The sequence below is a fragment of the Haemaphysalis longicornis genome, unplaced genomic scaffold (genome assembly GCF_048455015.1).
Source record: "Haemaphysalis longicornis isolate Haplotype H1 unplaced genomic scaffold, Haemaphysalis longicornis Haplotype H1 scaffold_9, whole genome shotgun sequence".
NCBI lineage: Eukaryota > Metazoa > Arthropoda > Arachnida > Ixodida > Ixodidae > Haemaphysalis > Haemaphysalis longicornis.
In genome coordinates, this window is record NW_027526460.1 from 19,512,437 (window position 1) to 19,538,245 (window position 25,809).

The 25,809-nt window shown below is 48.3% G+C and overlaps 1 protein-coding gene and 1 long non-coding RNA gene across 2 annotated transcripts in view; one reads left to right on the forward strand and one right to left on the reverse strand.

Moving 5' to 3' along the window:
* The window catches only part of LOC144153101 (uncharacterized), a 201,635-nt gene that overhangs the window by 50,709 nt on the left and 125,117 nt on the right, over nt 1-25,809 (reverse strand). The gene's annotated exons all lie outside the window — the stretch shown is intronic.
* LOC144153099 (cell adhesion molecule Dscam1-like) overlaps nt 1-25,809 on the forward strand; it is a 45,588-nt gene that overhangs the window by 6,304 nt on the left and 13,475 nt on the right. The window contains exons 5-9 of the mRNA XM_077684761.1: nt 123-270; nt 22,227-22,375; nt 23,415-23,546; nt 24,420-24,584; nt 25,109-25,179. Coding sequence (XP_077540887.1) covers nt 123-270; nt 22,227-22,375; nt 23,415-23,546; nt 24,420-24,584; nt 25,109-25,179 — 665 coding nt within the window. The remainder of the gene's footprint in view (nt 1-122; nt 271-22,226; nt 22,376-23,414; nt 23,547-24,419; nt 24,585-25,108; nt 25,180-25,809) is intronic.

Genomic DNA, 25,809 nt, shown 5'->3' on the forward strand with positions numbered 1-25,809 from the left:
ACAACTGCAACAGGAGACACGTGAGAACCCTCTAACTCTTCTCGCGTCGTGAGCAATACGAGGCAAGAGGTGCAACGTCGGGAGGAACTAACCGCGATCTCCCATGTTGCGACACGACGCAGTGCCGGCAAAGTTCACCGAGAAGCACAGCGTGGTGACAGCCCGGAGAGGAGAGAACGCGCGACTGGTCTGCGACGCACAGGGCGACCAGCCGCTCACCGTCACCTGGTCCAAGGGCCCGCACAAGATCGACCGGGGAGGAAATTCAAGGCGAGCCTTACTCTCACTTTCCTTCTCCTCCTCCTCCTTCTCCTACTCCCTAGTCGCTGTGGTAGCTCATGATACAGACAACCCTCGTCATAACAAAATCCTCGAGACAGGAAACTTGCTTCGCTATAAGTGATACTTCGTTAAAAGTGGCGATGATTGGCTTTCCCTGTCCTCGAGTTAGGGCAGTGGAAAACTTCGAATAAAGCGATAAGTAAAATAAAGCGATTTCGTTATAAAGAGGGCTGACTGCTCCACATTTGCGAAAGCTTACGAATCGTTGTGATGGCAGCATCAATGATTGCAAAGCAATAATGAAAAAAGCTTACGTATATCGTCCTGGAAACCGGTGTGACTGTTGCGAAAATGTGCACTATCATTTCTGGGTTAGAGCGGAACTACTTTTTGTTGCGCATATCGGCATTCTGTCCCCGCATCGCAAGTTTGCGTCGAATCCGGAAAACACATCCGCTTTTTGACGGTGGGGTTGTCGCCGGATGACTACATACAAAGAAATTACTCAGGCCTATCGACTTGCCAGACGCACGCTCCTGCCGCCCTGAAAAGGATTGAGTGGGGAGCAGGCGGTCGTCTATAGGCAACTCCAAACAAAGACGGTCCCGAGCCCCTACCTAAAGCACAAGATGTACCCGGAGACATACCCGGATGCCACCTGTCGGGTGTGCCACAAAGCCCCAGCAAGACTTGAGCACATCGTCTGGGATTACCCGGACAAATCAAACACAAGAAGGATGCACCTGCCTTCGAGGAGGCGGTGCGGACTTAAGATCAAGATCTACAACTCTAGGCTGTCCAGCGAGTCATCGTGGCGCTGGCCAGGCAAGAGGGCCCCGGCGACCCGGTGACGGGGAGCGGGGGAACCTAGCCGGGTGGCTACATCTGCGGTAACGACTCCGGCCAAGTCATGAAGACCTAGCAATAGGACTTCATTCGCAGGTCACAAAGACGTTTTCCCAATCCAATCCAATGTCGCCCGCCGGGTGGAGTACGCAGATCTGCGATGATCCACTGTTTTTGCCACGGCACCTCCGAACCAGTTTTGCGGCCTTGTATACCACAGGGATCTGTGTACCATCCGTCGGCTTGCCAGCCACTGGTTAGAGTTGGGCAGTTAACACCCGGTTGCGGACGAATGTTACGAGTAAGCGAGCTATCCCGCAACACACCATATCCCGGAAGTCGCACGAGGTCACCCGAACTTGGTTGCAGACCAACAAAATCGTCCGGACACGAAGTAACGCTTGAATTTTCTTGACTCCGAGGCAGTTCTTTGACCACACTGAAACGAAATACACTTCCGCGAAGTGCTTCGTCAGGTAGATCTGTAGTGCAAGGAGTAACCAACCAGTCAAAATGTGAAAAAAGTATTCCACTACGGTGTGCTTTATTGTCGGCAGATGGTGCTTTGTAGTGCAAAACGGCGCGTTTCATTGCTATTGTGACAGTAATAAAAGGAAAGAAAAAAGAAATGCGATGCGAATGATGAAGTAGGACGGCATGGCGTATTCTTCAGAGCAAAAATAGGGAAGTATATTTTTATTTCTTGTTGAAGAAAAAGCAAGTGATGTGGTAAAAAAACTTTTGCATGCGGGGCAGACTGCTCGCATACAAAAAGCGCGAAGAATCGGCGAAGGTGAAAAAACAAAAGCTACACACCTTCCAGAAGAAAATATAGTTCAGTATGCATTTCCTTTCCGATGAAGATGGATTTCATATTCAGATTTTAACTGCAGTAATGAAGGAACTTGATCTACGAACAGCCGCTTGTGACCGCAGATTTCTCTCCACGAGTTTAGTTTTAACGAAGGGCAGCGGACGCTTTAAAGCGGCATGCCCAAATCGATAAGTTTTATACCTCCAGAAATGGCGCTCTAGCAGTTTTTTTTTTTTTTTTTATAAATTCCTGTGCGACTTCCTTTTCGCGTATTTATGGTGGCTCACGAATAAACAAGCGAACAGTAAAGGGTCACGTCCCGTCTAAGGCCGACGTAAATGATCGCGTAGATTCCCAGACTGGCTTCGCGGCGTTTGGAGCGCGATCTAATTAGCGTAACGCGTAATTCAATCATGTCGCAGGCACGACGCCTTCGATCCGCCGTTTCGGGCTGCTCCAGAGCAGCGCGTGACGCCTAGAACGTTTCCATAAGCGCCCCTTTCGCTGGCGAACGTATAAAGACCGCGCTCGAACCACGAACTAGGGCAGAACAAAACGGAAAAGAGCCGCAAAAAGCAGCGGTGAGGATGAACGCGGTTCTAAACCATCTCCCTCTCTCTCTCTTTCTTCGTAACGGAAGTTCGTGTGCTGAGACGTCGTTACAGGCAGAAGCACGTCCGAATGCCCACGCTTTATGTCTTCCAACACCTGTTGGGGAGCTCCGAGATGATGATGCGATCGGTGGTAGCCGCCGGCACGCCAGACACCCCTGCGAAGTCGGTCGCGAGCGAGGTTCCGGGCACTTGCATTCCAGCGCGAATATTAAAAGGAAAACTGCCTGTGATAAAGCTTCGCCGTGCTCAACAAAAACGCAATGCGGAAAGACCGTGACGGCGAGAGTTTATAACGGGACGGGGAAAACGCAGGCTTCATTGACCAACTTCATGCCGGTAGGTGCATCTGCGATCAACGTAAACGTGAGTTGAAAGGAAAAATAAAAGAGGGAGAGGGGAGGGGTGCCACAGAACGTTACTTCTCACCTCGGCGCGTCTCATTTCCCGCCGAGTTTAGTGAACACAGCTCCCAGCATTCCCGTCTATTCACTACAATATACCTACAGCGTCATCATTTTTGCGCGGACCGGCTCAAAATTAGTAAAAAAAGGGAGGCGGATATCAACTAGTCCACTTCGTTGCCGCATAGAAGTCCTTTACACTCGTGAAAAATTGTTCCGGCATGAAAAGAGAGCATTATTCCTGAAACAGCGCGCGCGCGTAATTCCGCAGCGAAGGATTATTTCGAAGCAGAGAGCGTCACCCAGCAATAACGTTGCAGTTGGGTGCCTACGATGGGTTCGTGTAATCAACTCGAAAAGAAGAGCGAAAACGTTTGGCTCGCTGCGTTTTTAAATCCCGCCTTCAATTGATTGCTGCCGCACGTGCTGACAGCTTTCCTGTAGCGAACAGCGACGCGCCCCAGAATCGTCAAAGGGAAAATAAGAGTAAATGGGCGGGCTGTGAGAAATGAACATAGGGATAAGTACGAACAATATGCTGCTCGCTAAATACAAAGCAGCCACGCGCTTTATGGCGAAAGGGTCATGCCGCGAATACGTATTTTATATGCGCACGCAAACGTCTGCTCCATTTTGTGGTCTCTAAGCGCAGCGCATTCCAGCGACATTTAAAGTAACTGATGACAGCAAAATGACAGAGAGAGAGAGAGAGAGAGAGAGAGAGAGAGAGAGAGAGAGAGAGAGAGAGAGAGAGAGAGAGAGAGAGAGAGAGAGAGAGAGAGAGAGAGAGAGAGAGAGAGAGAGAGAGAGAGAGAGAGAGAGAGAGAGAGAGAGAGAGAGAGAGAGAGAGAATTTTTAATGAAAGCTGAAGAGGTCAGCCCCATTAACGGTAGGGCTTGCGACACCAGAGATGGGTGAATACAGTGAGATGACAGCGGAAAATACAGAGAAAAAGAAAAGGAAAAAAAGAAAGGGGAGGGTAGGGGAGATGCACACATATATGTTCAGAGGGTTCACAGAACCTCTTCTAGCCCTGTTTCCGCAAGAAAATTAAGCATAGTTTTTGTGCCCAGCACTGCCTCATCACGATTTCGCCAGGATCCAAGGAAGTGTGAGAGTTCTAGAGGACCTCCACTTCGGAGTCGCACAAGCGCCTTCGATGCTGTTGCCCGCCGTCTAGCATATCGTGGGCAGATGCTTAAAATGTGCCTGATGTTGTCGGTAGTAGAGCACACTGTACACAATGGCGACTCAACCCAGCCCAGCCTAAACAAGAAGCTTCGGGTGTATGCAACGTTAAGGCGCAGCCGGTGTAGCACGCCTTCAGTGCACTCTAGCAGACCCCGTGGATGCCGGAAATCGCACTTACGGTATATAGCATGAAGAGGCGCATAGCTACTCAGAGGATCCTGCCAAGCCGGCAGCTGGAGTTGCCATCCTAGGTCGACTGCACTGCGTCGTGAATAGGCATATTCCGAGCTGTGTAGAGCTGCACTATTATTAAAATTAGTGCCCCTGGATCCCTATTTTAAAGCTCACTAATAAGGGGAGTTGAAAGGAGCAGACACATGTGCTTTTGGACACGAAGTAAGTCGAATTTGTGACAGGGCAAGAGCTTCAGGTGCACCCATCATCAGTGCACGCCCATACTTTTGCGGTAATAATACTCAATGATAACTGAATTAACGTGCAGCCGTTTAGGGCATCGCTTACACGGCTAGCCATCAACCTCACCTACAGCGCTCGTAACTTAGCGTTTCGCTGCGCTTCTTATTCAGCAAAGCGCATCATGGTAGCGCACGGAAGCCAAGGAGCAAAGATGCGTGTGGCTCGACGCAAGCAGAAGAGGAAGCGACAGGGAAGCCGGCAGGGGGGCAGGCAGTCTCGCCGGCAGCCCAAAAAAAGGTCAAGGGGGAGCGGCTCCGAATGGGGCCACGCAGCCGCCGGCGATCAATATTATTCTCCGGCGCTGCCGCCGCTCCTCTTCCCCGCAGGGCCGCTGTACGGAGAGGAGAAGCCCGGCTGGCAGGAGGGAGGAACAGGGCGCACGCCGAGGGGAATATGACGTCATCTGTTTGGGAGTAACGAACCTGCGTCGCGAGACTACTCGTGCCGACAGGGTTTTCCCCACCGCTCTACCGGCAGGGCGGAATTTGTTGTCGCAGAATACGATAAAGATCTCGCTCCAAGCGAAAATTTGGCCGTTCGTAAGCTTCGGCCTAACTTACACACATGGCGGAATCTCCATCGTCATCGCTACCGCCGTCTTCGCAAAGTGCACAGACAATCTACATAACAGGATGAGATTCCCCCTCTACACGACGTCTCAATTCCACTTTATAGTTACAAAACAGGGTTGGCGTGGTTACGGTTTCGGGTTGCTGGATTGTCACGATAAATGCTCGACTTCTTCAATAGAACAGTCGGAATGGAAGTAAGGTATGAAGAAAGGTATGGTCAGGAGACTACCTGCTTTTAACCCAAACCTGTGGAAGATGGTTTGGATATCGTGTAGCCACGCGGGCGCGTGTATACGTACGTATATACTGTTCCTGGCTGATTCCAGCATATTTTGTCATCATTGTCTCTCCTCAAAAGAATCCAGGAAGGCAGAAACTTATTCGCAGCCTCCTATCACGGCACATCCTGCAGAAGTGTAAAATCTAAGCTCAAAATTCCAATTTCGAGTTTTTACGTTACATTTTTAATTGCTTTCGGCCGATTGCAATGAAAGATAGAAGACAGTTTTATGCGGAAGTTGCCTCAATGAACTACCGTTTTTCAAACATGCCTGCACGGCATGTTGATTTTCTATGACACACTCGCAATGTGCGCGCTCGTGAGCCAGTTACGGCGTCATGTTCACAGAGCTCGCTTACACACAGGTCTAACTTCCCATACGAAGGCAGGAATTCGCGGCTCGCAGTAATGTAATACCGGCACGCCAACACAATGAAGCCGCCGGCCGGCACCGCGCAAATATAGTACGCAGGCCCGCTCTATTTACAGGCCACAATACCGGAGGCCCCTCCCAGGGTGCTTACGGGAAGATGCAGCGCTGTTCTCGTGCTGCCAGCCAGACCGCTGAATAAGAATTCTTCAATATGGGAAAACAAAGGAAAGCCTAAAAAGGTGGCGGCCTTCCACAGGTGGTATACGACGTGTACGAGAAACACGGTTTCACGTCTGCAGTCGCACGCATTTGTGGGGCAACAAAACGCGGTTCGCTTTAATAACAGTCCGAATATTTTACATGAAGCAAGTAGGATAAGTTTTTTGTATCAAGCCTGCTAACAGAGCAACTTGCTGCCCAATTTTGAAGATCTAACGAGACAGAACCAGTATAGCACTGTTAAATACGGAAAAACGTATCTGCCAGCCTCGGTCACGCCTTATTTGGTTCATTAATTTTCTTTGCAAATAAAAAAAAGCATCAGAGTGCAACTGCCTTATAAAGACTGCCTTATAAAGCGTGAGCGTGTGTATCCGTGAGTAACAGTAGTACTGTAAGAATTAGTGCGCACGAGCAACTCGTACACCAAGTGCGGTTATGTCCACTTCAATCCTCTTGTTACCTTTATCGTGCGTTTACACCGACCACACTCTCTACAAACGCGTACAGACTAAAGCCACGTTGGCTTTGGCTTGAAGCAGCTTAAATTATCATCAGTTGCTACTTCATATTCACCACCTAATTAGTTGTTCCTACGCTTTCAACTTATAACTACACCAACCAAACAAGTAGACTCCAAACACTGCTTATAGCTGTTCTACTCAATGCGACTGCCATCAATGGAAAATCCCGTACACCGATGAAAAGGCCAGCAGCTCAACAGTCAGCTGGCACGGGCACAAGCGAAAAGGAGGAGCATGCACGCTCAGGTACGACGACCACCTAAGGGCTTTGCATCACGCAGAATGAGGTTAGTAATCACAAACAGATGAACGCAGCGATGAACACAAGCTAATGTTGCGGGGCACCGCGCCGGTACACCGCGAGCGACGTCTCCCACCTGGCGCCACCACGCAATGTCAAAGTACGGTCGCTCACACGGAACCACTTAACTGCGCCGCCATCAAGAATTTCCCACGAGCAATCACGGCCCTCTGAGATGATACCTTCAGAGTATGCGTCATGAAGACGTCGCGAAACAAAGCACGTGAGGGAGAAAAAGAAAAAAAAGAAAAAAAGAAACATTCAGCACATGCTAACAAGATAAATATTCCATATATGTACGCTTCTTTTCGTCATCCTTCGTCGCTGGACCGAGACGTCCCATTTTGGATAACTTTTTCTCTCTTCACTCCTATTATTACTCGTGTCCAGTTACGCAAACCCGTTTTCCCTCGCCCCATTCTCTTCCGTCTCCCTTTCATCGCAGCCCTGCTTTTGCCTGCATGCTCGCTTTGGCGCTTCTCTGTTCTATTTTTTCGCTGCTCGGTCATTACGCGTGGCCGACGTGAAAAACGTGGAAACGCGCGCCCGACCGTGTCAAGGGGCGCACAATTACCCGAGAGTCAGACGGGCACTCAGACGTGAACTCGCGCGACCGCCCGCGACGAGATTCCTCATTTCGCTCTCTTTTTATCCCCTCTCCTTTCTTTCTTCTTTCTCCTATTTATTTGTACTTTTAATCCGCGGCTCGTCTATCTGAACGTCGGAATGAGAGCACGGGCTCCAGGCGACAAAGCAGTGTTTACACTTCACCGAATCTCATGTGGATGAGTCGACTTCGATCCAATTCGCAATCGATCGGGAAAGGGAATACCAGACAGGTAGGACACATTTGATCGTTGAGAAGTGCTTGCTAGCGGCAACCATAGTGCGCAACCGTTTTGGAATATGTCAGACGTAGCTGCCCCCTCTCCTTTTTTTTGTTTTTTTTTTTTATTATGCGATGGAGCTCAGCTTGGTAGTTCGGTTCCTAGACGCTTCGTTGAATCTTTGATTCGGGAGAAATACGAACGGCGAGAGTGGAATCAGTTTCGTTTGCGTTACAATACCGGGCGGTGTGTTTAAACTGACAAAAATATGGCAATCCTTCGTGTTTCGACGCGTCACACGTCAGTCTGAAATTAGCATTAGGGTCAGATTCCCTCCCCCCCCCCCCCCCCCCAGAAAAAAAAAAAGCTTGTAGACAGCGCACCAGCTGACTCCCTGACACGTGCCACTTCCGACAGAAGATAAGGTACAGCGGGATTGTGTGCTCGTGTTTATCAGCGCGCAATTGTACACGACATACTCCCGGATCTTTCGAGGTTGTTGGCACGACAGCATCACATTTATGACGCTACATACGCACCACTAAAGGCATGTTAGCTTGACGCATCATAACGCGAGAATCCAATGCATCTGAAGACGTTAGTCCGACTAGTTGTTTTGATCACTCAGAGCACCGAGGGAAGCAGCAAATCGCCATCTCGCACACTAATTCAACGGTAAATGCAGACGCGAAACGTAGTCATAGCGCCTGCCCTTTACACATTTGCCAAAAAAAAAAACAATGGGAGCTGTACAGTTACTCAAACCTAATGTCCTAGCTATTTCAAATTGGTTGCGTTTAAAAAAAGAAGCAAATTGCAAAACTGCATTCACATGTAACAAACCGGCCGGCAGCTCTTTCCTTTTTTTTTTTTTTTTTTTTGTTCTGCCGTATTTCTTGTCCGCGTGCTCCTCGACAAGATAAAAATGTCCTGGCTACGCGGTAGCAATACGATTGCCTGCTCAACAGGCGATATCGTAGGCTTCCGAAGAACTTCAATCGTTTCAGACCCGATTTCAGCGCCAAGACGAGCGTACGGTAGCGAAACACGGCAAAGACTAGGTACACGAAGCGATCAGAAAACCCGGAGAAGGAAACGCTAGAGATCGATTCACAGGCGACCAGACCTCCGGCCCGTGCCAGCCATTGTTTCCTCTTGTAAGAGGGAACGCTGTTCAGGAAGACAGATACGTCAGTGGCCGCCAAGACGTATTCAATGCCGCCAGTTCTATACAAGGCGGGTCGGCCCTCGACGGGCGTTCATTCAGCGTACATCCTTGCAAGGGCGTCACCGGCACATCAGCCGACACCCTCGTGTTCGAGAAGAAAGGCGGTGCTGCGTAAAGTGTTTTCGTGCAGGGATGAAAGCAGGGCCCACTAATGACATCCCCTCCTTGGCTCACATCTTACTCCTGATACTCGGGCTTGCGCGCTCTTCCTGTAGGGGCACGCCGGCTGAGTCACCGAGTAAAAATCTCTTCCACCCCACCAAGAAAGGGAAGCCCTCCTTGACAAGTGGCAGCGTTGAGGCGAATTCTAATGCTGGTGCTCGAACGCCAACATAAAAAAGGAGGGTGTTCAAAGAAGCCATTGCCTTGCGTATGCATACAACGGTGACCACAGGGACGCAGAGTCAGCAGAGAACCTAACTAAAACAATATATTAACCGCACGTTCGGCTTTCCCTGACGACGTTTAAGGTATCAGGCAAGACATCCTATCAAGAACACAGGACTGAACCAGGCGTATTTTCTCTTGATTCTCCTCTAAAATTTCGGTGACCGTAATAAAAATTAAACCATACTGCCCGTCGTAACCATAATCAAACCTGCCTTTGCAACCACATTAGTACTGCATTCAAAATCAGAAATGTCCTCTAGCTGAAATGAGCTAGCTACACAGTATATGACAGTTGAGCTCTGTCCCAACGAACCTAAAATAAGCTATGCACGTTTACGCATAAAAAAACATAACATAAAAATACCAGCAGTACTGATAATGTATTGCCCGCGCAGCCTATATTCCGAACCTGCCTGGCGTAGGGTCGGAAGACTTCGTCGAGTTCGGTTAGGTTAGTTTAGGTTATAGTTCGTCGAAGCAGCCTTAATGTTCTGTTTAGCGCTTCAAAATTAGACAACAGGCAGCTGCTTTAAACTAGTAGTGACAAAACCGCAGGCCCCGGTAAGGCCCGTGGTTTTGTAACGGAGTACTCTGTGGGTTTTGTAACCCACATCGTACACCGCAACACAGCGCCAGAACCATTCACAAACGACCTCAATTCACGCGCAACACTCACGTTCCCACCTTTCTCCACCGAGCTACACGTCAGCGGAAGCAAAGAAATCGAAGGGAGGCAGTGGCGTAGCCATACATTTATTTCCCGGGGGTGCATATTCAACAATGGTGCCTACGTTCTAATAGAATTTTATATATATATATATATATATATATATATATATATATATATATATATATATATATATATATATATATATATATATAGTTGACCGCTCATGACAGGCTGTAGACGTTCGCGTCACGCCCCGGGGGTTTAAAAAGAAGGTCCCCTTCTCCCCGTGTAGTCTGAGTGGCGCTGGCTACCACCCTCAAGCGTCAGATACAGTTGCAGTAAATATAAATACCCCAGAAAGTGAAGCAGAACACAGTCGCCCAGATAGCCGAATTGGTAAGGCATTCGAGATCTAATCGAAAGGCGTGGGTTCGGTCCCCACTCTGGGCGCGTGTTTTTCTTTCTTTCGTTCTCACGTAATTAATAAAAATTAATAATAATGTAACGTCACTAGCGGTAATAAATATTCTAACCACTCCCCTATGCCTTCTTTGGCGTTGTAGACTGCCGGCATTTCTTTCTGTATTTCCTAACGAGCCCCTCATTTCCAAACCCTATTATCGTGCGAAAGCTTAGCGAGGGCCTCGGTTCTGGCAGCCTTGATGCCAAGGTAGCATAAGAGGGTTTCCCGCCAGTTGACCGCTCATGACAGGCTGTAGACGTTCGCGTCACGCCCCGGGGGTTTAAAAAGAAGGTCCCCTTCTCCCCGTGTAGTCTGAGTGGCGCTGGCTACCACCCTCAAGCTTCAGATACAGTTGTAGTAAATATAAATACCCCAGAAAGTGAAGCAGAACACAGTCGCCCAGATAGCCGAATTGGTAAGGCATTCGAGATCTAATCGAAAGGCGTGGGTTCGGTCCCCACTCTGGGCGCGTGTTTTTCTTTCTTTCGTTCTCACGTAATTAATAAAAATTAATAATAATGTAACGTCACTAGCGGTAATAAATATTCTAACCACTCCCCTATGCCTTCTTTGGCGTTGTAGACTGCCGGCATTTCTTTCTGTATTTCCTAACGAGCCCCTCATTTCCAAACCCTATTATCGTGCGAAAGCTTAGCGAGGGCCTCGGTTCTGGCAGCCTTGATGCCAAGGTAGCATAAGAGGGTTTCCCGCCAGTTGACCGCTCATGACAGGCTGTAGACGTTCGCGTCACGCCCCGGGGGTTTAAAAAGAAGGTCCCCTTCTCCCCGTGTAGTCTGAGTGGCGCTGGCTACCACCCTCAAGCGTCAGATACAGTTGTAGTAAATATAAATACCCCAGAAAGTGAAGCAGAACACAGTCGCCCAGATAGCCGAATTGGTAAGGCATTCGAGATCTAATCGAAAGGCGTGGGTTCGGTCCCCACTCTGGGCGCGTGTTTTTCTTTCTTTCGTTCTCACGTAATTAATAAAAATTAATAATAATGTAACGTCACTAGCGGTAATAAATATTCTAACCACTCCCCTATGCCTTCTTTGGCGTTGTAGACTGCCAGCATTTCTTTCTGTATTTCCTAACGAGCCCCTCATTTCCAAACCCTATTATCGTGCGAAAGCTTAGCGAGGGCCTCGGTTCTGGCAGCCTTGATGCCAAGGTAGCATAAGAGGGTTTCCCGCCAGTTGACCGCTCATGACAGGCTGTAGACGTTCGCGTCACGCCCCGGGGGTTTAAAAAGAAGGTCCCCTTCTCCCCGTGTAGTCTGAGTGGCGCTGGCTACCACCCTCAAGCGTCAGATACAGTTGTAGTAAATATAAATACCCCAGAAAGTGAAGCAGAACACAGTCGCCCAGATAGCCGAATTGGTAAGGCATTCGAGATCTAATCGAAAGGCGTGGGTTCGGTCCCCACTCTGGGCGCGTGTTTTTCTTTCTTTCGTTCTCACGTAATTAATAAAAATTAATAATAATGTAACGTCACTAGCGGTAATAAATATTCTAACCACTCCCCTATGCCTTCTTTGGCGTTGTAGACTGCCGGCATTTCTTTCTGTATTTCCTAACGAGCCCCTCATTTCCAAACCCTATTATCGTGCGAAAGCTTAGCGAGGGCCTCGGTTCTGGCAGCCTTGATGCCAAGGTAGCATAAGAGGGTTTCCCGCCAGTTGACCGCTCATGACAGGCTGTAGACGTTCGCGTCACGCCCCGGGGGTTTAAAAAGAAGGTCCCCTTCTCCCCGTGTAGTCTGAGTGGCGCTGGCTACCACCCTCAAGCGTCAGATACAGTTGTAATAAATATAAATACCCCAGAAAGTGAAGCAGAACACAGTCGCCCAGATAGCCGAATTGGTAAGGCATTCGAGATCTAATCGAAAGGCGTGGGTTCGGTCCCCACTCTGGGCGCGTGTTTTTCTTTCTTTCGTTCTCACGTAATTAATAAAAATTAATAATAATGTAACGTCACTAGCGGTAATAAATATTCTAACCACTCCCCTATGCCTTCTTTGGCGTTGTAGACTGCCGGCATTTCTTTCTGTATTTCCTAACGAGCCCCTCATTTCCAAACCCTATTATCGTGCGAAAGCTTAGCGAGGGCCTCGGTTCTGGCAGCCTTGATGCCAAGGTAGCATAAGAGGGTTTCCCGCCAGTTGACCGCTCATGACAGGCTGTAGACGTTCGCGTCACGCCCCGGGGGTTTAAAAAGAAGGTCCCCTTCTCCCCGTGTAGTCTGAGTGGCGCTGGCTACCACCCTCAAGCTTCAGATACAGTTGTAGTAAATATAAATACCCCAGAAAGTGAAGCAGAACACAGTCGCCCAGATAGCCGAATTGGTAAGGCATTCGAGATCTAATCGAAAGGCGTGGGTTCGGTCCCCACTCTGGGCGCGTGTTTTTCTTTCTTTCGTTCTCACGTAATTAATAACAATTAATAATAATGTAACGTCACTAGCGGTAATAAATATTCTAACCACCCCCCTATGCCTTCTTTGGCGTTGTAGACTGCCGGCATTTCTTTCTGTATTTCCTAACGAGCCCCTCATTTCCAAACCCTATTATCGTGCGAAAGCTTAGCGAGGGCCTCGGTTCTGGCAGCCTTGATGCCAAGGTAGCATAAGAGGGTTTCCCGCCAGTTGACCGCTCATGACAGGCTGTAGACGTTCGCGTCACGCCCCGGGGGTTTAAAAAGAAGGTCCCCTTCTCCCCGTGTAGTCTGAGTGGCGCTGGCTACCACCCTCAAGCTTCAGATACAGTTGTAGTAAATATAAATACCCCAGAAAGTGAAGCAGAACACAGTCGCCCAGATAGCCGAATTGGTAAGGCATTCGAGATCTAATCGAAAGGCGTGGGTTCGGTCCCCACTCTGGGCGCGTGTTTTTCTTTCTTTCGTTCTCACGTAATTAATAAAAATTAATAATAATGTAACGTCACTAGCGGTAATAAATATTCTAACCACTCCCCTATGCCTTCTTTGGCGTTGTAGACTGCCGGCATTTCTTTCTGTATTTCCTAACGAGCCCCTCATTTCCAAACCCTATTATCGTGCGAAAGCTTAGCGAGGGCCTCGGTTCTGGCAGCCTTGATGCCAAGGTAGCATAAGAGGGTTTCCCGCCAGTTGACCGCTCATGACAGGCTGTAGACGTTCGCGTCACGCCCCGGGGGTTTAAAAAGAAGGTCCCCTTCTCCCCGTGTAGTCTGAGTGGCGCTGGCTACCACCCTCAAGCTTCAGATACAGTTGTAGTAAATATAAATACCCCAGAAAGTGAAGCAGAACACAGTCGCCCAGATAGCCGAATTGGTAAGGCATTCGAGATCTAATCGAAAGGCGTGGGTTCGGTCCCCACTCTGGGCGCGTGTTTTTCTTTCTTTCGTTCTCACGTAATTAATAACAATTAATAATAATGTAACGTCACTAGCGGTAATAAATATTCTAACCACTCCCCTATGCCTTCTTTGGCGTTGTAGACTGCCGGCATTTCTTTCTGTATTTCCTAACGAGCCCCTCATTTCCAAACCCTATTATCGTGCGAAAGCTTAGCGAGGGCCTCGGTTCTGGCAGCCTTGATGCCAAGGTAGCATAAGAGGGTTTCCCGCCAGTTGACCGCTCATGACAGGCTGTAGACGTTCGCGTCACGCCCCGGGGGTTTAAAAAGAAGGTCCCCTTCTCCCCGTGTAGTCTGAGTGGCGCTGGCTACCACCCTCAAGCTTCAGATACAGTTGTAGTAAATATAAATACCCCAGAAAGTGAAGCAGAACACAGTCGCCCAGATAGCCGAATTGGTAAGGCATTCGAGATCTAATCGAAAGGCGTGGGTTCGGTCCCCACTCTGGGCGCGTGTTTTTCTTTCTTTCGTTCTCACGTAATTAATAAAAATTAATAATAATGTAACGTCACTAGCGGTAATAAATATTCTAACCACTCCCCTATGCCTTCTTTGGCGTTGTAGACTGCCGGCATTTCTTTCTGTATTTCCTAACGAGCCCCTCATTTCCAAACCCTATTATCGTGCGAAAGCTTAGCGAGGGCCTCGGTTCTGGCAGCCTTGATGCCAAGGTAGCATAAGAGGGTTTCCCGCCAGTTGACCGCTCATGACAGGCTGTAGACGTTCGCGTCACGCCCCGGGGGTTTAAAAAGAAGGTCCCCTTCTCCCCGTGTAGTCTGAGTGGCGCTGGCTACCACCCTCAAGCTTCAGATACAGTTGTAGTAAATATAAATACCCCAGAAAGTGAAGCAGAACACAGTCGCCCAGATAGCCGAATTGGTAAGGCATTCGAGATCTAATCGAAAGGCGTGGGTTCGGTCCCCACTCTGGGCGCGTGTTTTTCTTTCTTTCGTTCTCACGTAATTAATAACAATTAATAATAATGTAACGTCACTAGCGGTAATAAATATTCTAACCACTCCCCTATGCCTTCTTTGGCGTTGTAGACTGCCGGCATTTCTTTCTGTATTTCCTAACGAGCCCCTCATTTCCAAACCCTATTATCGTGCGAAAGCTTAGCGAGGGCCTCGGTTCTGGCAGCCTTGATGCCAAGGTAGCATAAGAGGGTTTCCCGCCAGTTGACCGCTCATGACAGGCTGTAGACGTTCGCGTCACGCCCCGGGGGTTTAAAAAGAAGGTCCCCTTCTCCCCGTGTAGTCTGAGTGGCGCTGGCTACCACCCTCAAGCTTCAGATACAGTTGTAGTAAATATAAATACCCCAGAAAGTGAAGCAGAACACAGTCGCCCAGATAGCCGAATTGGTAAGGCATTCGAGATCTAATCGAAAGGCGTGGGTTCGGTCCCCACTCTGGGCGCGTTTTTCTTTCTTTCGTTCTCACGTAATTAATAAAAATTAATAATAATGTAACGTCACTAGCGGTAATAAATATTCTAACCACTCCCCTATGCCTTCTTTGGCGTTGTAGACTGCCGGCATTTCTTTCTGTATTTCCTAACGAGCCCCTCATTTCCAAACCCTATTATCGTGCGAAAGCTTAGCGAGGGCCTCGGTTCTGGCAGCCTTGATGCCAAGGTAGCATAAGAGGGTTTCCCGCCAGTTGACCGCTCATGACAGGCTGTAGACGTTCGCGTCACGCTCCGGGGGTTTAAAAAGAAGGTCCCCTTCTCCCCGTGTAGTCTGAGTGGCGCTGGCTACCACCCTCAAGCTTCAGATACAGTTGTAGTAAATATAAATACCCCAGAAAGTGAAGCAGAACACAGTCGCCCAGATAGCCGAATTGGTAAGGCATTCGAGATCTAATCGAAAGGCGTGGGTTCGGTCCCCACTCTGGGCGCGTTTTTCTTTCTTTCGTTCTCACGTAATTAATAACAATTAATAATAATGTAACGTCACTAGCGGTAATAAATATTCTAACCACTCCCCTATGCCTTCTTTGGCGTTGTAGACTGCCGGCATTTCTTTCTGTATTTCCTAACGAGCCCCTCATTTCCAAACCCTATTATCGTGCGAAAGCTTAGCGAGGGCCTCGGTTCTGGCAGCCTTGATGCCAAGGTAGCATAAGAGGGTTTCCCGCCAGTTGACCGCTCATGACAGGCTGTAGACGTTCGCGTCACGCCCCGGGGGTTTAAAAAGAAGGTCCCCTTCTCCCCGTGTAGTCTGAGTGGCGCTGGCTACCACCCTCAAGCTTCAGATACAGTTGTAGTAAATATAAATACCCCAGAAAGTGAAGCAGAACACAGTCGCCCAGATAGCCGAATTGGTAAGGCATTCGAGATCTAATCGAAAGGCGTGGGTTCGGTCCCCACTCTGGGCGCGTGTTTTTCTTTCTTTCGTTCTCACGTAATTAATAAAAATTAATAATAATGTAACGTCACTAGCGGTAATAAATATTCTAACCACTCCCCTATGCCTTCTTTGGCGTTGTAGACTGCCGGCATTTCTTTCTGTATTTCCTAACGAGCCCCTCATTTCCAAACCCTATTATCGTGCGAAAGCTTAGCGAGGGCCTCGGTTCTGGCAGCCTTGATGCCAAGGTAGCATAAGAGGGTTTCCCGCCAGTTGACCGCTCATGACAGGCTGTAGACGTTCGCGTCACGCCCCGGGGGTTTAAAAAGAAGGTCCCCTTCTCCCCGTGTAGTCTGAGTGGCGCTGGCTACCACCCTCAAGCGTCAGATACAGTTGTAATAAATATAAATACCCCAGAAAGTGAAGCAGAACACAGTCGCCCAGATAGCCGAATTGGTAAGGCATTCGAGATCTAATCGAAAGGCGTGGGTTCGGTCCCCACTCTGGGCGCGTGTTTTTCTTTCTTTCGTTCTCACGTAATTAATAAAAATTAATAATAATGTAACGTCACTAGCGGTAATAAATATTCTAACCACTCCCCTATGCCTTCTTTGGCGTTGTAGACTGCCGGCATTTCTTTCTGTATTTCCTAACGAGCCCCTTATTTCCAAACCCTATTATCGTGCGAAAGCTTAGCGAGGGCCTCGGTTCTGGCAGCCTTGATGCCAAGGTAGCATAAGAGGGTTTCCCGCCAGTTGACCGCTCATGACAGGCTGTAGACGTTCGCGTCACGCCCCGGGGGTTTAAAAAGAAGGTCCCCTTCTCCCCGTGTAGTCTGAGTGGCGCTGGCTACCACCCTCAAGCTTCAGATACAGTTGTAGTAAATATAAATACCCCAGAAAGTGAAGCAGAACACAGTCGCCCAGATAGCCGAATTGGTAAGGCATTCGAGATCTAATCGAAAGGCGTGGGTTCGGTCCCCACTCTGGGCGCGTGTTTTTCTTTCTTTCGTTCTCACGTAATTAATAACAATTAATAATAATGTAACGTCACTAGCGGTAATAAATATTCTAACCACCCCCCTATGCCTTCTTTGGCGTTGTAGACTGCCGGCATTTCTTTCTGTATTTCCTAACGAGCCCCTCATTTCCAAACCCTATTATCGTGCGAAAGCTTAGCGAGGGCCTCGGTTCTGGCAGCCTTGATGCCAAGGTAGCATAAGAGGGTTTCCCGCCAGTTGACCGCTCATGACAGGCTGTAGACGTTCGCGTCACGCCCCGGGGGTTTAAAAAGAAGGTCCCCTTCTCCCCGTGTAGTCTGAGTGGCGCTGGCTACCACCCTCAAGCTTCAGATACAGTTGTAGTAAATATAAATACCCCAGAAAGTGAAGCAGAACACAGTCGCCCAGATAGCCGAATTGGTAAGGCATTCGAGATCTAATCGAAAGGCGTGGGTTCGGTCCCCACTCTGGGCGCGTGTTTTTCTTTCTTTCGTTCTCACGTAATTAATAACAATTAATAATAATGTAACGTCACTAGCGGTAATAAATATTCTAACCACCCCCCTATGCCTTCTTTGGCGTTGTAGACTGCCGGCATTTCTTTCTGTATTTCCTAACGAGCCCCTCATTTCCAAACCCTATTATCGTGCGAAAGCTTAGCGAGGGCCTCGGTTCTGGCAGCCTTGATGCCAAGGTAGCATAAGAGGGTTTCCCGCCAGTTGACAGCTCATGACAGGCTGTAGACGTTCGCGTCACGCCCCGGGGGTTTAAAAAGAAGGTCCCCTTCTCCCCGTGTAGTCTGAGTGGCGCTGGCTACCACCCTCAAGCTTCAGATACAGTTGTAGTAAATATAAATACCCCAGAAAGTGAAGCAGAACACAGTCGCCCAGATAGCCGAATTGGTAAGGCATTCGAGATCTAATCGAAAGGCGTGGGTTCGGTCCCCACTCTGGGCGCGTGTTTTTCTTTCTTTCGTTCTCACGTAATTAATAACAATTAATAATAATGTAACGTCACTAGCGGTAATAAATATTCTAACCACCCCCCTATGCCTTCTTTGGCGTTGTAGACTGCCGGCATTTCTTTCTGTATTTCCTAACGAGCCCCTCATTTCCAAACCCTATTATCGTGCGAAAGCTTAGCGAGGGCCTCGGTTCTGGCAGCCTTGATGCCAAGGTAGCATAAGAGGGTTTCCCGCCAGTTGACCGCTCATGACAGGCTGTAGACGTTCGCGTCACGCCCCGGGGGTTTAAAAAGAAGGTCCCCTTCTCCCCGTGTAGTCTGAGTGGCGCTGGCTACCACCCTCAAGCTTCAGATACAGTTGTAGTAAATATAAATACCCCAGAAAGTGAAGCAGAACACAGTCGCCCAGATAGCCGAATTGGTAAGGCATTCGAGATCTAATCGAAAGGCGTGGGTTCGGTCCCCACTCTGGGCGCGTGTTTTTCTTTCTTTCGTTCTCACGTAATTAATAAAAATTAATAATAATGTAACGTCACTAGCGGTAATAAATATTCTAACCACTCCCCTATGCCTTCTTTGGCGTTGTAGACTGCCGGCATTTCTTTCTGTATTTCCTAACGAGCCCCTCATTTCCAAACCCTATTATCGTGCGAAAGCTTAGCGAGGGCCTCGGTTCTGGCAGCCTTGATGCCAAGGTAGCATAAGAGGGTTTCCCGCCAGTTGACAGCTCATGACAGGCTGTAGACGTTCGCGTCACGCCCCGGGGGTTTAAAAAGAAGGTCCCCTTCTCCCCGTGTAGTCTGAGTGGCGCTGGCTACCACCCTCAAGCGTCAGATACAGTTGTAGTAAATATAAATACCCCAGAAAGTGAAGCAGAACACAGTCGCCCAGATAGCCGAATTGGTAAGGCATTCGAGATCTAATCGAAAGGCGTGGGTTCGGTCCCCACTCTGGGCGCGTGTTTTTCTTTCTTTCGTTCTCACGTAATTAATAAAAATTAATAATAATGTAACGTCACTAGCGGTAATAAATATTCTAACCACTCCCCTATGCCTTCTTTGGCGTTGTAGACTGCCGGCATTTCTTTCTGTATATATATATATATATATATATATATATATATATATATATAGCGAATCAGAATAGGAAATGAGGGGCTCGTTGAAAATAACACATATATATATATATATATATATATATATATATATATATATATATATATACAGAGGGAGAGAGAAAGAGAGGCGAGAAAAACATTAGAAAAATAAAAGTTTACTGACGTTTCAGCAAGAAACTTGCCTTCGTCAGGGCAAGGCAAGTTTCTTGCTGCAAGCCCCTGATGAAGGCAAGTGTCTTGTTCAAACGTTGGCAACAAACGTAGTCGTACCTTGTTCGAAGTTTTCTTATATATATATATAGTTTCAGGAAGTCACCGAAACATTTCATACACGTTTCCGCAAAAGGAAGAGACAAAAACATCTATGAGTATTCTTCCTCAGAAAAATTTCGGGGGGGGAGGGGGGGGGGCTGAACCTCCCACCTTCCCCCCTGGCTGCGCCACTGCCGCGAGGAGTTCGCAACCACCGCTGAGCCACCGGCCCCAGCAGATGCTCCGTGAGCGCGTTCCTCTGGCGGCGCGCCAGACGATGACACAAGGCGAAGGACGCGCTCCTCAGGCGAGTGACACCCTATAGGCGTGCCTGAACCGGCCGCGCGGCAAAGTGACGCGGGCACCGAATCAATTCACAAAAAACAGGCACCCGCGAAGAACGGAGCGCATCCGCGCCTCTGTGTCGGCATCCTCCCGCGTGGCCCAGAGCCCGCGCGCTGTCAGCCCGGTTCTCGCTCCTGGGGACCCCGGGCGCTCCGTGGAAGAGACGCCAGTTCCGAGACGGAAGGGGTGGGCGTCAGCTGCGTGCTTCACAGGCGGCCAAGTCAACCACCCGGGGTCCGCGTGGGTTGAAGGAAGGTGAACGTCCTCGTGGAGAGCCCCGGACCGCCTGTTGCTACCGTTGGTTTTATCATTGCGTAGCATTCCTCTCCGACTAGCTATCCGCGCGGCTCCAACCGTTTAACGCCCTGCGTTTGAACTAACATGTATGCAGGGCGGAGTAAACACATTTAATCGTTATGATAGCGTGAGAGATAATTAATCGGTCGAAATTCTTGAAAAACCAATAGGTACAAAAAATGGCAAAATAAATAATAATAAAAATGAAATCGCAAAATCAAAGATGTCTTTTTTATACACCTCACCTACAAAACACAAACAAAAGTCTAAAAAAATCCCCGGGACGAGCGATGGAAACACGAACACAAATAGGCCCCGTATCCGCTCACTTGGCTGCAAATGTAGTCGAATGACGATAGCGTTCTGCCGTCCCTTCCACGTAAAACGCCTCTCTTCCCTCCCCCGCCTACCGCTCACGCTCTTCCCTTCCCCATCTTGGTCCTTCCACGATAAACACAGTGGAGGTTTGCTTAAGTCGATTCAATTTTGCCGCGTTCCACTGCTCGCGCTGTCTACTGGAACCTTTTGTTACTTTTGAACTTCGAACACTGCCACGAGAGGCGCCCCAAGCGCTTTTTGTATTTTTAGGTCAAGCGTTTTTTTACTTTGTATTTTCTTTTCAAGGCGCATTTTTTTCGCTATTGCAAAACTCAAGCGAATCAAAGTAAAAACAATGCTTATATCGTTTATGAGTTGATGTTTGGAGGCTTGCGTGAAATATGCCTACTGTTTTTTTTGTTGTTGTTGTTGTTGTTCAACAATGTTGGCAAGTATGAGCATCGCCACCAGTTTTAGAAGTTTGGAAATACTTTGCCTATGAAAACGTCTTGTTCAAGAATTCGTTTAACTTTTATCCGGGCGGCTGAAATGACGGACGGACGGACGGACCGATAGACAGACAGATAGACAAACAAACCAAAAGTTCCAGTTTAAGTAGCCCACGAAAGACTATCGTCTTTAAAAACAGTGGAAACGGACTAACTGTGTAACGCCCTGCATTTGCACGAAAACGTATAATGAACGGAGTTAACCCATTTAATTGCTACAATAAAGTAAATAGAAATAATTGTTCGGACGGAATTTAAAAAAAGCCATAAATACAAAAAAATCATGCGCCCCTCCGTTTAACGACGACGATGTTGAACGCTAAGCTTTGTCGTGAATGATTCTTTTGGTTGGCAAATCCCACACTGCGAGTGTACGTGCTACTCTGGAGGTACGCACAACTTTTCTAGAGTACCCGCAGCAACACCCGGGTGTGCACTCCGTAGGCCTAACGTTTGGATTTGGGGTGTACGGCGCGAATCGGTACCTGCTGCTTGGCGTTCGCTTCAACCGTGTCCAAATGGAGCACTCGGGTATACGCCGGCTTCATAACGCGATGGACCCTGGTTCCGTTCCGGCAATGGGAAGCGTTTTTTTTTTTTCTTTCACTTCACCCGCGATCATTCATCATCGTCGCCGTCACAGAAAGTTGGCTTTCCTGGAGGGCGTATTGGCGTAAAACGGCATCAGTGAGAACGCTAAAGCTTCGCTTTGAATAGAAAACGTACGAAAATTACAAAAAGAAAATAGTGAAATCAAAAATATGCATCGTATATACCGCCCCTGCACAACTAAGTCCAAAATCAGCGCTTCTTTTCATCTTCACAAAAGTTAAGCCATTTAACAGCGACAATTTTGTGATGTGTACATCACAAAATTGTACTTTTCCTTTGCTTCTTTGCGGAATGATGTATCATTCCGCAAAGAAACAAAGGAAAAGCATAAGACAATAAAATAGTTCAATGTATTTGGCTACTCATGGCCAAATCTGGCTATAGAAACCCATAATGAAGACAATAGGCGTAAAAAAGCTAGTACATTAGTAGAGAAGTATCTGAATTCTTGCAATTTGTCTTCTTTCCTTATCTTTTCCAGACGCGCGATCGAGTGTGTATTAAACAAATAAGCAGAAAATGAAAAAGGAAAGCCCTCCACGTTCGGTCGGAATGCGCTGATTACGAGCCAGAGCGATGTGCTTGGTTTGTTGACGTTACAGGCTGGAGATCTTTGAGACCATGACCGACAGCGGCTTGCGGTCGGAGCTGTTCATCTCAAGCACGGAGCGCAGCGACGGCGCCGTTTACAGCTGTCGAGCAGAGAACGAGTTCGGGCGCGACGAGAGGACCAGCAAGCTGCTCGTCGTCGGTAATTCCACCCTTTCATCGTCCCTAGACGACCCCAAAACAAACAGATTAGTTAAAGCCCCACGCGCTTGCTTGAATTAGCCGTGCGTTTCATTCGGCACTGAATCAATTTTTCCGCCCTTTCTCTCCGTATGCGAAGGAAGTGCGCTGCTAGGGAACACGGGGACGACGAAAGAACCGCAAACACGCAGAGTCAAACGCAAATGTTCGTGATGCCTACCATTCCTTCTTCGTCACTTCCTTTCTTAAACAGCACACCGAATTGAGCTAACCACTTGCCCCAACACAATTTTCACTGTAGTTTTAAACACCTGTCACTTGCACATAGAAAGACACAATACTACACATTCTGTTCAACCCGAAACCATATACCGTATTCACTTATGCACGAGGCGGTTAAATGATGATGCCCTGAATTCTGAACGTCCGCATTAAACAAAACACGTAATGCTGACACACGTGAACGAGCATTTTCCGCGCACATGATTGTAACATGACACGTAAAAACCAAGTCATCACCAAACTGGCCCACAACTCTGATTCGTACTAGAAAAAAGTTTAGGATTAAAATGAACGTTAGCGAGCATGTCTTCATAAGCCCAGTGCTCGTCACTACGACTAAGTTGTAATTGCAGCAAAGTCAAACTAAAAATCAGTTAAAATAGTAACGTCGCGGTTATTTCATCTTTAGAATGGATTGGTAAGAACATCTATATAACGGCAGATAAAACGTGTACGAATAGACAAATACAAACACGCATGCCCTTTATCCCAATCAGCTCCTCACTCAAATAATGAACGAGCAGATGACATGTCACTTTCCGATAAGGAGCACGGTTTCTGGTGAAATGCAGCATACCACTCACGGGAGTTCCCGGTTCTCACTAACCTTGGTTAGTGAAGAGTAGCCGAACATGACGGTGACGATGCCTCCTGACACCCGTACGTGTGTACGGACTAACTGTTGATCGGAGCCAGATATACCTTTGGGATACGATGCACGCGTGCCCTTATCTCACCTGTTACTTCTCCTTTTTCAGAGGTGCCCGGTCAGCCCCAAGACGTCAAGGTGTCCGAGACATGGAGTCGCTCCGCGAGCGTCAGCTGGTCTCCCCCGTACAGTGGGAACAGTCCCGTGGCTAAATACGTCATCCAATTCTGGAAGGACTCCGGTGAGTGGCTAGAGAGGGAGCGTTGCCTGCACGAGCCTAGGACGGAACGTCCCCCGTACTGCGTTTGGAAATGTTACCGAGTGTTGCACAATCCCGATTGCCAAGAGAGGAACTTACTTAAAAGCGCGTTTTTTTTAATAACTCGGCTGCAGCAGCTTCTAGCCGCCTTAGGTGATAGCGGTGCCTCTTGTCCCAAAAACATATTCCTTTAGACGGTGGTTTACAACGACCTGGCTCTTGTACTTCTCCACTTCTGGAGCTAATGTGCTAGAGAAAAAAATGGAAAGGGGCTTGTATTACCGCCGGCACCTTCGTCTTCGTCATCAACATCTGTAGTGCGTTGTTGCGTGAAAAATAAATTTTAAGAACTTAAAAATCCTGCATGTTTCAGGTGCAAGATCAAGAAGTTGCATTTATGACCCACCTCTGTCTCAAAGTAAACAATCTGTTCGCTTGCTTTGGCTGTTTGGAAGCGGGTTCTTGGAGCGTCTTAGTGGCTTCAGTCATGGTAACACTTTTTGTCAACAAGGAACATTCAAGGACGCAAAACAGGGCGCTTTTAAGGCCGTCGGTGCAGAAAATAACATAAATGTGAAACAAGAAAAGTTGTAAACAGCTCCGTGTCACTGCAGTAGGATGCTAGCTTTCCATGTGGTGGAACCTTTAAACGTAAGGATGCATATTCGACACGAAGCTACAATTATTTTTGACTTTAGAACTCCGCATAAAAATATGCCCCAACCGATCTAGAAACCAAAGTGGAATTGCGCCGTCCCTTCTGTCACGCGGCCCAATGCGTTCATTTGAAGACCCTGCTGCGAGACGCTGGTCCGCTTCCCCCGTCAAGGCAAACGACCTTCCGTTCGTGTGCAGGAACAGCGCACAGGCTGCAGGAAGTGGCAGTGCCCGGATCCCAGACGTCTACCCTGGTTAACGACCTGCATCCCGGCTCCACCTATCACCTCAGCATCCTGGCCGAAAATTCGGTAGGCGTTGGCGTCGCCTCGACGCCTGTCAAGTTGCACACGGGAGAAGAAGGTAAGCACGTGTTCATTACACGCCATTACACGTGTTCATTACACGCCATAATCGCGGAGCCAGATACGAGGCACATGAGGCGTAACATATTAATAGAACCTACGGCTGCCAAAGCTGAATACTGCAATAAACGATACAGATATCTATTATCAACTACTTGCGACCCCCCCTCCCTCTCCCCCTCCCTCCCTCCTCCCCCCACTCTCTCTCTCTCTCTCTCTCTCTCTCTCTCTCTCTCTCTCTCTCTCTCTCTCTCTCTCTCTCTCTCTCTCTCTCTCTCTCTCTCTCTCTCTCTCTCTCTCTCTCATATTTGTTGTCGACAGCGTTTTTCACCATTCCAAGCAGAAAAGTTGAAAGTGCCGTCATATTTGGAATAACATATGTGAACAGACATTTTTTACGCCGCGCATCTATCTCTGGCAAAATTTGTGAGAAGCACTACAGTGATAATACGTCATTATATCACATCTGGACTCTGGCGAGCCCAAAGGTGACAACTTCTGCCTGTCTATCTGTCTTTTCAGAGCCAAGCGCAGCCCCGACCGACTTTCAGGTCGAGGCCAGGGGCCCGAGTACTGTGCGCGTCTCCTGGAAGGTGAGCCTTATCTACAATTCAACGCGCTTCGCTCCTAAAACAACGCTCAGAGTATTAAACATTGAGGCAAAGATGCGGGCGATAACCCTTCGGCTCCGAAAAGCACGGGCGGAACAAACGAAAGACAAAACAGCAAAGTACAGCCAAGCAGGGTGCGTATTTCTGATCGCATGCGTTCGGAACATGCGGAGAGCAGATTAAGCTTGACGTGGGTCGGCAACGCGCGCGTATGTATTCCCGATCCCCATAGGCAGGAATGCGTCGCTTTGAAGTACTCACTACCGCCACACATGCGACAAGGCGCTAGCACAGGTTTTATTTGTACAGAAAGGCGCGCAATTCAAGCAAGCTGCTCATAGTACTTGTCCGGTGTTGGCAACCCTCGCCCCATAGTAATTAGTGGAGGATAGGGCATGAACCCCACGAAGCCCGTCGACTTAAATTTAAGCCCTTCATTTTTGGCTACTGGTTATACGTACGTTGCAATATTATGACGAGGAAGCGAGCAAGGACATAAGCTCACCACCGCTTCGAGTTCCCTTCTTAGTCCGTTGTCTCGGCATCTCCCTGCTCGCTTAAGTATGCTTTACTAACTCTTCTCACCGATCATACTTGCAATTCTCGCAACTT